Below are 13,435 nucleotides of genomic sequence, written 5' to 3' on the forward strand. Positions count from 1 at the left end.
TATGAAATACAAGGACGACTCTTGGAGCCAAGGACAACGTATGTGGTCAGTGTGAGAAGCTACACGGCCTGGAGCAACAAGTTCAGTGACAGTAGTAACGAATGGGAATTTACAACCCGTAAGTGTCTTAATTACTGATATTTTTTTGTCACTTTTTACACATTTTTTAATTTGTTTAAATGTGAATATCAATGTAACAGATGACCATGTTACAGGGTCCTCTTCAGCACAATGAACACACACGTGTGGCTTCAAATTAGAGCAACTGTGTCTATAATACACTCACACCCAAAATACATAACTCAAGTTTCCTTCTTAATTAAGCTTGCCCGGTCCTCAGTTTCTTCGGTGCATCTTTGGTAAATCCAAGTCCAAACTTAAATCCTTTAATAGTGAGCACAGCCTCCCTGCTCTGCTGCCTGTGTGTGAGTCTTCCGTCCCAGCCTGCTACTGCAGAGCACAAGGAAAGCACAATCCAAAAAACATGAAACATTTTATTGGTTTGGTGTATTTTTTGCTTTTAAATCAGGAGTAAGGCCTGATTTATGAATATGCTATGTGTTTTAAGATAAAATTAAAAGGACCTATCAGGAATTTGCTTTTTATAGTTTTATGTGTTTCTGGTTAAACTTGCATGTAATCTGGAAGTTCTTCTTCAAATACAGTACAATGTAGTAAAACTACTCTTTGTCATCACATTCCTCCATTTTTGGCCTCACGCTGCCAAATTATTGCCATAAATGGGGAAACATTTACCTACATTGTTAAAGCAGATGGTGGCAACAATCATCATAATTATGCTTTTATCGTCTGTACACTGTTTTATCAAAGCCTTTATGGATCCATGAGCTAAAGTGGACTCACATTTCTCTCTCCTTCCTCTTTCTTGCTCCACCATTACTTAGACAAACTCATCAACCACATTTCCTACTGACAGTGTGTTAAGATGCTTTATCATACCATTTTCATTCTGGCTTTATTTGTGTCTGAGCTAAAGTCCCTGTCTTTCCTATTTAAGGAAAATGTCCTACATATTCTTTATTATGCCTTTGGGGACCAAAGGGGTTAAATATTTGATTTAGTGTGTAGTTTGTCTCTGGTAGTTATAATCTGCACAAAAACAACCTAAATAACTTCCTACACGTTTCCTACAGCGATATCCTTAGATACTCCGTTCATCATCATCAACCTCTGTGTAGCTGTAGTCCTCATCAGTGGTGTTATATATGGCTGTTACATAATGTAAGTAATGCCAATGACAGTACATCATATGAAAGACCTACAGTGCTTAACAAATGTATCAGACCACCCTAACCCTAACCAAAGTAAGGTTTATGCCACAGCTGCCCTAAATTAACAGCATTGGTAATTACCAAAATCATTTTTTATGTTTCTGCAATGGTTAATACACCAATATGTAGAAGCTCTTTAACCCAAATGATTTTTTAATGCTAAAATAGAATTATTATTGTTATCCATGAATTTTCAAATTTACTGATTTACAAACAAACTGAAAAAATAGTAAAGCACATTAATATTTCTTGATTCATGTCACATTATAGTTATTTACTTGCATTCCTGAACAGAAAAATGAGTTTTAGTGGTTGAATGTTATGCTCAAAGAGCCGGCTCAAATTTGGCCGAATTCAGTTTGGAATCCCTCATTCCTGTTCAAAATGGTAAAACGTGGAGAGCTGACTGAAGATGAAAGAGTCTGCATTAAAGCACTTCATGATGTTGGATGGTCTCTGAGACAAATATGACAGGTTGTCTAATAAATTTGTTAAGCACTGTATTTATTTATTTATTTATTTGTTTATGCTAACTGATTCTTGTTTTTGTTTTCAGACTCAGATCAAAATGGTGGGACACAGTGCAAAAATGTCCAAATCCAAAACTTCTTGATGTGCATCCATCTGAGCAAAAGGTGTGGCTAATGTGAAAATTTGGAGTTGTCCAGAAATCCCAAACATGCTGCTAAGATTGCGGTTTCTTAATTACCCTTAAAAGTTACGATTTGTAAGATTCTTACAAAGCAATGCTTTTATTTTGAACATTGCACTCCCCTGTAAAGGAATTTTCATTGTTTGTAGCTTGGCACAACTTTCTTCCACTGAAACAATATACAGGGTTCCTGTAGATCCTTGAAAAGTCTTATTTGCACTAGGGCTGGGCAATTAATCACAAATTAGATTAATTTAATGAGCAATATAGCATGCTGCAATTTCCAAATCGCAGAAGATGCAATATTTCTTTAACTTAAAATGTGTCAAATTACCGGTTTAATAAATCAATTTTTTGCAGCAGCAGATCTTTTGCACATTATGCAAACATTCAAGTTTAATTTTTTCAATAATCGTTTACAAAAATCCTCCTGTTTGTGCTTTATGTATGTTTTTTCAATCAAAACTGCAATCAGCTGGTAGCCGGCCTCACCTCCTCCACCCCAGCTGCCTCCTTTATAGCTTACAGCTTGTTGCACCCCCATATTCAGATTCTTCCTACTATGGATTAATTGCTTCGGAAATGATTTCATTGTTTTCAATGTACATGGTCTTATTTATGGAATTATTTATTGCTTGAATTTGTTGAAAAATACGTAAGATAAACCCAAGAATAATCGCATATTAAATTGCAGTTGCAATATTTGGGGAAAAAATCGCAATCAGATTATTTTTGCACATCGTTCAGCCCTAATTTGCACATATGAAATTTCAGGCCTTAAAAAGTCTGATTTTTCCCAGTGAGTGGTCTTACATTTTAAAAGGTACTAAGACATGCTTCCAGTCAGCCTTACATGATTTTTAACATCTTCCTCCACAATTGTTGCATAGTTATTTTCCAGAATTCAGGGAATTCAGTGTTGGGTGATCTAAATTAAATGCCTCTCTAATTTTATCTGGCACTGTGCAGCATACACTCTGAGCTTTTGTGAAACACTAGTCCAGTTCTCTAACATCTGGACTACCAGTTTGCCCACTTAAAGATCCATGCAGCCCACCCTTATTTTGACAGCTTTTCCCAACAAAAAGCATTGTTCTGCTTTAGTAGTTCAAATGTTTAGAGTCAGCTCAGCACACCTGCTAAAATGTGCAATGATAAATAGAACTATATGGCATATTGATAGAATAGAAGGAATGTGCCAGAGATCATCAAAATTGGGCATTTATGACCAAAAAAGTCCTATACCCTTTGACATTTCATAAACAGTTGATTGAATCAGAAAATTCAGCCCTGGTCTAGTGTACCAAGAAATCTCACACACCTTTCATTTTTGACCTGTTACTGCGCAATAAGTTACAATGTCATTTAGCAGACGCTTTTCTCCAAAGCGACGTACAAGTGCTATTGAATGTTCACAGTCAGGTCTTAAAAATGTCTTTGAAATTCTTTGATTTGGTTTTTAAATTTGATTGATTTGATTTAGGAACCCTGACTGCAGTATTTATGCAGAACATTGCCTACTTATTGTTTTGTAAGATTTCTTTTGCTGTGTGCATTAAATTGTTCACTCGTTTGTTTAGGCAGATTATTTTTGCTTTGCTGTAAACAGACAAATCCATTTTGCTTGTTTTCTACTTGGGACACAGTAGCTCTTAATTGTTGATTGTTTCATAAAGGCATTAAGCTGCATGTCCTGTTTCCACCAGTAACCATGGGTTTCACCATCAAACCAAGGCTGATATGTCAGTGATCATGAAACTGAAACCTTTCCAGATATTTAAGAAACATTTTCCCTATGGTGTATGTAGAATCCTTCACTCAAGATGATATTTTATTTTATGATATTCGTTTTGATATTTCTCTTTTCTTTATGTTGCAGTTCTTGAAGCCTGTACCGCCCATCTTCTCCTCTGTCTGTGTTGAGCCTCTCTCAGACGACAGGAGACTGTGGTAAGCATCAAAAATATATATATTTTTCATGATGTATGTCTGGTACTGCCCACCTGGCAGGGAAGAATCAGAAGTTCCCCGTTTCGGTTGCCACCAGTTTTAACCAGTTTTATTTCTAAGAAGCCTTGCAGGATCAGACAAATCCACCTAATTGGATAGATAATTGTATCTGTCATATGTATATTGAACAAAAAAACTCACTAGACATCTGCATTTTTAGGGTGCATTCACACCAGAGCTGTTTGGTCTGCTTTAAACGAACTCTAGTCTGTTTTCCTGCATAGTCCGCTTTGTTTGGAGTGGTGTGAAAGCTCACATGAACTCTGGTGAGGAACAAACAAGTGGACTCTGGTCCACTTGAAAACAGGTGGTCTCAGCCCGCTTCCAAACGAACCCTGGTGCGGTTCGTTTGAGGTTTGAAAGCAAAGCGGAGCAACTTGTGAACCAACGGCAGAAAGTGGCATAAAGCGTAATGATATATGGATTTATATGTGATTTAATACACTCAAAAACATGTCGGTACCTCGCTTGGCGTCTGTGTAGCCATAGCAACACGTCGTACTCAGGTGCTTATATATTCGTCTCATGTAAAGAACGACATGCTGGACACCTCACCGCCTCGCTGGCTGCTCCTAATGCCCCAATGCACCCCCAAACAGAGTAAATTTTGGGGTTTTATTCATTGTTTATGTAGGAAAAGACAGCCAGAAAGAGACGGATTTCTGGTTTCATCTTCTTCTACGCATTCTTTTCTTCTTCATCGCCGTTTGTTTGTAACAACAGCGCCCCTAGCAGGCAGAGGTTGCAGGTGTTTAGACAGTTTGGTCTGTTTGAGCCAAGAGCAATGTGAATGCAAACCAAACCAAAGGAAAGTGCAACAATGTTGCAATTACTGTTCCAAACTGGACCAAGTCCCCCGGACTATCAGGTGTGAAAACGACCTTCGTTAGTCTGAGCGTATGAACTCACCAGGAGGCCGCCATGTTTTGGTCTGCACTGGTAGTGTGACATCACAGTGGTTCTCAGTGTACTATGTCTTAACCGGCTGTTATCAGCCAGTGTTAGGGTTGCATGTCACATGCTGATAAGCACGTCTCACGCATAGACAGTTGTAAGATTTGAGGTCTTGTCCATTTTTTCCAAGCACCACAAGTGGGCATCGGTCAAAATAGACAGGAAAATTATCAATAGAGAGCCACATTTACCTTGTTGTAGCAAATATGTACGTCGACAATGGTAGAATATGTTTGTTTCTTGATGAACCAGATGAAGGCCAGGAGCTAAAATGTGTCTGTTTCATAAAGTTGTTTTCTATTTATGAAGCTCTCTGTTTCCACACCAGTACAATATGTTGCAGGTAAAGATAAACACAGTACAAAAACACTTCCAGTTTGTGCTTTTCAAAGTAAAAGCCCACTTTAGCATTTCTTTGGAGAAACTCCCTTCATTAGTCCATACTACTTTTATACGGACCAAAAAGTGGTGAGTTTGTAAGATCAAATTTACTCAAAATGCAGATATCTAGTGAGTTTTCTCTGAGAGATACAAATATCTGTCCAGTAAGATGAAGTTATCTGATCATGTTGGGTTCCTTTAAATATTTTAAACTAAACACAGTTCTTGCTCTGATGTATGAATCTATTTTTTAAATAATCTGAAGATAAGCAAGAAAGAAAATCCAGAGCTCCAAACAGTTACGTAACTAAAACTTTTAATGCAACTTCCTTCAAGAATTTCCTTGTGATTTTAAGTTTGAGGTGACCATTTCTCTGTATTTAGGTTTAAACATCCACTGAGAGACTCCAGTGATGGGAGCCTTCAACAAAGCAGTGGAATCGGCTCTGGCTCCTCTTGTCTCTGCGACGCCAACTCAGAACCTGCGGACATTATAAGTGAAGTTCAGGATGCCACCAGGAAAGCCCTCTCTAAGATCATCCCCACATCACCTTTGACCACTGGCCTAATGACAGACTTTCCCCAAGACAGCAGTTTGCTCTGTGCTCCTCACAACCTTTGTGATGTCCAAGATGAGGACATGAGTCCCGGGTTGTCTGCGTTCCTAAATAAAACCTTCTCCATCCCAATTCCTGGTGACCCTGTTCAGACTGCGACAGACATCTCTGAGGTCCAGATTGAAATGCCCTGTGAGACTGCGTACCGTCCAAGTGAGGGTGCCACTGTGGTCTCTACTTACCAACAGGCAGCACCATATCCACCCATCACTTTGCCTTTCTCTTTGATACCCACTGACATTTCCTATCAGTCGTGCAACACAGATTCAGGGACATATACATTTCAACACTCCGGCATATCCTACGTCTCCAGTGGAACAAACACAACCCCATCATGTGATCCTGTATGTAGAGTTGAAGCTGCATGTGAGGGTTTTGAAAATGGAAAAATTGATGCCGAGGCCATTGTTAGTGATGAAAATCCCTGCTCTGTGCCTGCAGAGTCACACACATAGGCGGTTTTACCATTAGGCAAAGGTAGGCAATTACCTGGGGCCTCATCCAAGGGGGGCCTCAAGAATTTGCCTAGGTTTTATTTTCCTTCAATTGTAGCTCACTTATGTTTTTGCCACTCCCCAGGTCAAAGAAAATTATTCATTATTAGCATTTAGAGCCGTGAGGAACATCATAAAAACAACGCACGGCAGAGCGCAGCTGCAGCATCACCTCTGCTCTCTCAGTGAGTCTTGGCTCCACACCTCTGACTAGTTTCTTGCACAAGGGTCTTAACAAATGTCAAAGCCAGAGGATTTTGCCTTGTAGTACCAAAGTTCTTCCCCTGAGTGGGATTAAAACAGCTGCTCTCAGCATAACAAATACTTTCTCTGCGTAATTGTCCCTCAACCACAAACACAGACATCGCATCACACTTTGGTGAGCGACTCAGTTCTATCTCCAGCCTGATTTAATCCTACATTAAAACAAATCTGTAATGCCAGACTAATTTAACCTAATTTTATTTACATAAGATCTTATTTTATGTCATCAAGAATTGAACTTGTGGTCGTAGATGCTTAAATTTACACATGACATCATTTATAAATCCTGTGGCATATTTAACTCCAAATGGTAGAAATCCTTCTCATAACGGGGAAAATGACTCAATAACTGAACATTCAATCCTAGTCTGGATGTGTCCTAGGACAAGTGAGGTCGGCATGTTTGATCTTGGCGCAGCTCATCCATGATTACGCACGGAGATGGCCCCGTTCATGATGCATGCAGGGATGTCAGGGGGATTCAGAGAGTGGACATGAAGAAGAACTACTCTAGGGGCTCAGACATGTGCTTTAACATCAAGTTTTTACAAGTAGATGGGTTTGTATCTACATAAGCAGTAATAGCACCGAAGTACAATGAATCTCCGCAAGATCCTTGTCTCTGTCTCCGTCCTCCTTGCCTCCCCATCTCTCTCTCTCTCTCTCTCTCTCGTCTTCCCGCTGGACTCTGTGCACTGATCCCAGTCCAAGTAAAATAAGGGTCAGATCAGGCATTGTGGACGACAGGTTGCTGTTTTAAATCCATAAACAGTCATGATAAATGTATATTTATAATGAATATTACAGTCTTGTAAATTCATCATCAGTGGGTCATAAAAATGTTAAAATCTGTAAAAATTGGCCTATGTTACAAGGGCAGCATATTTTTGCCTGACCTGTTTAGATTACCTGCAGGTAAATTCTCTTTCAAAAGTAGCTAATTAACTCTTTAGTGTGCAAACATGCAGCACCCATCAAATAGTATCTGCACCTAATATTGGAACATTTCTCTTTATAAACATTACAGCAGCCTTTACATCAGCTTTTGTTATATTGATGTTGCTAAAAAAATTCCCCAGCCAACAGGACGTTTCATTGGAGCAAATCCGGCCCCCGACCCAAAATGAGTTTGACACCCCTGTTTTCCTACAGTATGATTCAATGAAAAAATTGCTGAAAATAGAGCCTATTTTATTTTTCTCTTAACATAATAAAACCCCATGTAATACAGCTGATTTGATGCAGAAATACAAATTAACTGCATCAGGTTCTTAATGGAACCTTGGACCAGATACACTTACTAAGATATTGTACCTGAAAACATGAAACCCTAAGAACAGGAGAGTACATGAACTTTAGAAAATGATGAAGAGAAGCCACAAGTTTGTGCATTTTTATTCTCTGTCTAAGGTGGATGCAGTTTTTCCAGCTTGATGTAACCAACCATTCACTAATACTTAATCTAACACATGTTGGTTATAATGCAGATTTTCTTACACTGAATGGAGTTAAATGTGTTATTAGTCAGCACTGCACACTGTACTGCTTCTGTTGAATCACGTTTATATGGCGGTCATCAAAGAAGTTGAGGTGAGTGATATTAGGGGGGCCTCACACTGGTCTTTGCCTGGGGCCTCCAAGTCACTAAAACCACCCCTGGTCACACAGCATCCCTGCAGTGGACTACGACCATCAGCCGTTTCAACACCTAGTGGAGCCGAGTGTTTTCATTTCAGACATGAAAGGTGGTGAGAACGAGGAACATTGCAACCATCCTGAGGACCCTTACATCAAGACACCTCAAACAGTATAAAACTCTGAGCTACAGAGACCTCTTCTGGCCCTGATCTCAGCTGATCAGTCCATGCCGATAATCACAGACAGCGGCTACCAGTGCTTGTAGAGCTACTATTTTTTATGCACTTGCTTTTAGTTGTTTTGAGTTTCTTTGAATTCAGGGAATGTAAAATGTGAGAGGAGGTGGATAATGCTGATTGTTGTGTGACTAAAGTTTCTGTTTCAGCTTACTTTAAAGCAGCAGAGGAGGAGAGAAAATGAAACTCAAGGTTCTTTTTAGTGCAGTGGAGGCCATCCTGTGGACCACATGAACTGTGCGAGTTTGAGTGTGTTTGATCTTGAAACTGTATTGCTGCTATTCTTGACCAGGTCTCCTTTGAAAAAGAGATCTTTGATCTCAGTGGGACTAACCTGGTTAAATAAAGGTTAAATGAATAAACACGTGGCTCACTCAGTGCAGCCTGCAAGTGTAATACAGTGCTTAACTCTGTACACCCTAACCCTAACCCAAGTAGGGTTTATGCCACAGCTGCCCTAAATTAACAGCATTGGTAATTACCAAAGTCATTGTTTATGTTTCTGCAATGGTTAATACACCAATATGTAGAAGCTCTTCTTCTCAAATCATATTTTTAATGCTAAAATATAATTATTATTGTTATCCATGAATTTTCAAATGTACTGATTTACAAAAAAAAAGCTGAAAAAATAGTAAATCACAGTGTCTTGATTAATATGTCGCATTATAGTTATTTACTTGCATTCCTGAACAGAAAAATGAGTTTTAGTGGTTGAATGTTATGCTTGATTCATTTCTGACTTCTCAGAGAAGCCCAGTGAGCCGGCTCAAATTTGGCTGAATTCAGTTTGAAATTCCTCATTCCTGTCCAAAATGGTAAAACGTGGAGAGCTGACTGAAAATAAAATAGTCCGCATTAAAGCACTTCATGATGCTGGATGGTCTCTGAGACAAATATGACAGGTGGTCTAATAAATTTGTTAAGCACTGTATATAAAATATAACATTTCAATTTTGTGATTACTGATGTCGAGTTTTTTGCATCGTTAAATGATTTTTATAAAGTCTAGAAATTTGATTAAAATACACTAAAATATCCAGTAAATGTTTGTTTAATGTATTGAAAAAGCAGCTTAAATTCTGTTAAGCCAATCAAAATAAACATTACTCTTTGCATTCAAGTCTAAAACTTTAATGTTGGTTTAAGAGATTGTAATGACAGCTATACAATAAAGTTGTCCCTTTTTAGGGTTGTGGGTTAATATCGTTATTGAACTAAAAGTTTTCTTCATTTCCTAAAAAAATTTGGTGGTGACAATGAAATTTATGCGGCAGTTTCAGAAACCAAACTTGCCCATCAAAGTTTTCTTGGCTGTTCGGGATGTCTCATCACACATCATGACCTTAAAGCACAAAGTGTTTATACTGTTATTGCTTTTTGTTGTAAGCATCTGTTATTATGATTATTATTACATTTTCATGATGTATTTTTGTTGTAGCATCTTTTTTACAGGTTCATGATCATTTTTCTTGCTGCAGTGTTTCAAAGAATCACCTGTAACATTTAGCACCTTAAGATGCTATTTTGAGTCCATAAAAACCTTGAGGCTGTGTTTACATTTGTTTTGTTTTGTTTTTACTTTTCCTCACTGATAATAGAAATATCTGCCAGTCTGTGCAGTTGCTGTCCAGGGTTGTGTAATTACTTCTTCACTTCTTCTCTGTGAAACTGCTGATGCACTCCAACAGAAAAACAGTCGCTCGCTTGGTCAGCTGTAACGATCAAACATAACTCAATGGAATCAGTCTGGAGAAACTGATAGGAAATGATATAACCGAGGAGATTTTTTCAGTAGAAAATGGTTTGATTAATCATGTTGCATTAATATTATGTGTCCTATGTACTTAATGTTCATGTGATCAAATGAATATTTTTTCTGCTTTTATGTGCTCCTGTTTTAATCTGCTACTTTTGTGAATTGCCCCACCGGGGACAATAAAGTTCTTGAAGTTGTGACCTCTGGGGTTCCTCAGTAATGTTTGCATCCAAGAAACATGCTGCTGGGTGGTAATCGTTGCCTACCCAGCAAATACATGCATTTTTTAAAAATCTATTTAAAATGTACTGTTATGAGTAAAGAAAGCTTAAAAACTCTTGTCTAGAACACTAAACAGAGCTGTTTACAGAAAAAGCCTGTTTGGGAAATGAGCTGGACCTTAAATACCACTTCTTATTCAAATACAACAACATCAACAGAACAGCTTTCTATGGTTGTATTTTGTCAAAGACTTAACAGAAAGACAAGCAAGTGTTCTTCATGTTATGAGGGAATTCAATGTGAGGTTCTATAAAGAAAACAAAGCAGATTACCACACAGTGGTGTGCACAAGAGGGGGGCAGGGGGTGCCCCCCCCCCCCAACATGGCCCAATTGTTGAAAAATGCGTGCTAAAGTGCCCTCCTGGTTAGCAAAACACACTAAACTACCCCCTTGGCTGGTTAAAACATGATAAACTGCCCACTTGGGTGGCAAAGAGGCATGTGTAAGTACCCTCCTCATTGGCAAAACACACTAAACTGCCCTCTTGGGTAAAGAAAACACACTTAACTCCAGAAGAACATTAGGACCAAGAAATACTATGAAACATTACTGTTGCAATGACTTTTATGTTGGGCCCTTTTTGATCTATACTGAGCCAGAACTATATCTCACAGAACCAGTTTGGATTATCTGGTGCTAATATGGTATTGACATATATATAACGTATAAACTTGTCTAACGTGCCCTCGAAAACATGCAAAACTTAGTGCCCTCTTCAGTGGCGAGAACGCGCTATATGTGCCCTTTTTTTTTCACCCCTGCCCTTGAAAAAGTCTGTGCACGCCACTGTTACCACATGAAAGCAGCATTTGTCGTGAAGTCTTAACCTCTGCCTCCACCTGGTGTTATAAACAGAACTGACACACCATTAAAAAATGCCACCAACCTAAAAACGTTGTACCTATCTTCACATCTTAGGTGTATGGAGCTAGAACTGTCTCAGAAAGAATAAATGAACACAGAAATGAATAAATTCACAAAACAGGATTCACAAATGTATTTTGGGATTTATATATATATGTGTGACGCAAAACACAAAAACATTTTCAATGCACCAGAAAATGTGTTTCAAACCATATATAAGTAAAAAAAGAAATGTACACATAAAATAAGATTTGTAAACATGTTTGTGATGCACACACAAATATTTCTTGTTTTAAATATATGCAACAAAAATTCACAAATGTATGCACGTAAAGATATTAGTAGATAGTTTCATAAAATACATACGTGAACTATCTAACGTGCATTTACAACATGCTTTTCATTTGTAAACCTCCCTGCATTTGTGTGTGGATGTTTTGAGACTCGTCTAGTGGTGACAACATTTACAAAAGCATTTTTCTACATGGGGCCCATCTGCAGCCAATCAGACGTCTCACTCCTTTACAGCCAATCACATGACTGTATCTCCACAAGGGGCGTTGTGTGACATCACTGCAGCGGGCAACGGATCTAGAATGAAATAGATCTAGACCCATTCACTAGAACAGAAATGGCATCTGGAAGCAGCGAGACAGTAGTGGTTATTCTAATGACTGTGCCGGTGGAACGGTCACAGGAGTAAAAGGAGCTCACTTGGAGGAAAGTGAGTGAGGAGGTCGGGTTGCCTGGTAAGTTGTACAAACATCCGTCCATCACTCATTTTCTGCCATCTATGACCAAGTTAGCGCCATAGTTAGCACTGCCCGAGTTAGCATAACACAGACAGGCATGCTAATTTTCCCCTCACCACTCAACAGTTACGTGTTTTTGTTCAGATGAGGTATGATATAGTAAATTTTTAGGAGAGGAGAAAGGAGACAGAGAGGAGTGGGTCAGGTGAAATGTCTTCATAGGCTACAAATGGAAAGTTGTTTTTATGTGAACAAACAAAAGTATAAATAGTGTCATAGCTGAACCTGTATACTGTGTTCATATGTACACTTTTGTATTTTATCAGAACATCATGTACTCCTCTCTGAAACACTACCACCTGCTGCTGCTTCCGCTCCTCCAGCACCTGGCCCATCCACTCCAGCTGCTGTTCCCACAGGTATGTAAATGAATAGAGCCACATCAATCAACAAATGATGGATTTGTTATTAAATTAGTCAGTCTGAGCACTGTAAAGAAGGAGGGAAGTAATCTATAACAGCTTTCTTTAGACCAGATATTTTATCATGTAATTCATGCATGTATATTTATCTCTGGTAGAGCTAGTGCTGCCTCTCATGTCACAACCGTATCCTTTGCTGTGTATTTCCTTAGTAGTATTCTGTCGATAAAATATTATAGTATCACTAAATATATTGTTTCTATTACAGAGACCCCAAGGAGGAGACCCCCAAGTCACCCCAGACAGCAGCTGACGGAGGTGGAGAGGATGTTGCTGGAGGCCCTGAGGACCTGTCCACCTGCAGCAGCTCCAGCTCCTCTCTGAAGATGAAATGTTCCTCAAATGTCTGCTTCCTTTCCATGTAGAGATTGCCACCTCAGATGAAAGAATTTGTCTTTAAATTCATGAACTGATTTATGAATATAGCACTGTTCTGCTTAATCTAGAACAACTGGAAACAACAGCAAGAACAAAACAACAATAGTTTTGGTTTCTACAAACTAAGGCAATGCTCTCTGCAGCCAGACTTTAATCTCCTTTTTCCTCTCCTTCTGATCCCTCTCTCTTCAATTTAACTTCTCCAAACAAACTCTTTGTGTTTCTGTTGCAAATTATTCAAATTTGTTTAAATGTCAAGTTAAATCTTTGTCCCTGCTTGTTTTCCTTTTTTATAAAATAAATTGTATTTTAATGACAATTATAGTTCTACTTTTTAAGGTAACAATCTCGTGTTTCTCTTACTATCATGGAGTAGAT

At 38.6% G+C, this 13,435-nt stretch overlaps 1 protein-coding gene across 1 annotated transcript; it reads left to right on the forward strand.

Moving 5' to 3' along the window:
* Positions 1-6: 6 nt before the first annotated feature.
* Positions 7-8,921, forward strand: LOC121505483 (the record flags this gene model as incomplete). The annotated part of the gene is made up of 5 exons (XM_041780861.1): positions 7-118; positions 1,155-1,242; positions 1,849-1,927; positions 3,824-3,894; positions 5,674-8,921. Coding segments are annotated over 5 exons (1,038 nt in total), but the record flags the coding sequence as incomplete, so codon positions are not given.
* Between the last annotated feature and the right edge of the window lie 4,514 nt (positions 8,922-13,435).

This window comes from Cheilinus undulatus, linkage group 23 (assembly GCF_018320785.1).
Source record: "Cheilinus undulatus linkage group 23, ASM1832078v1, whole genome shotgun sequence".
Classification (NCBI taxonomy): Eukaryota; Metazoa; Chordata; class Actinopteri; order Labriformes; family Labridae; genus Cheilinus; species Cheilinus undulatus.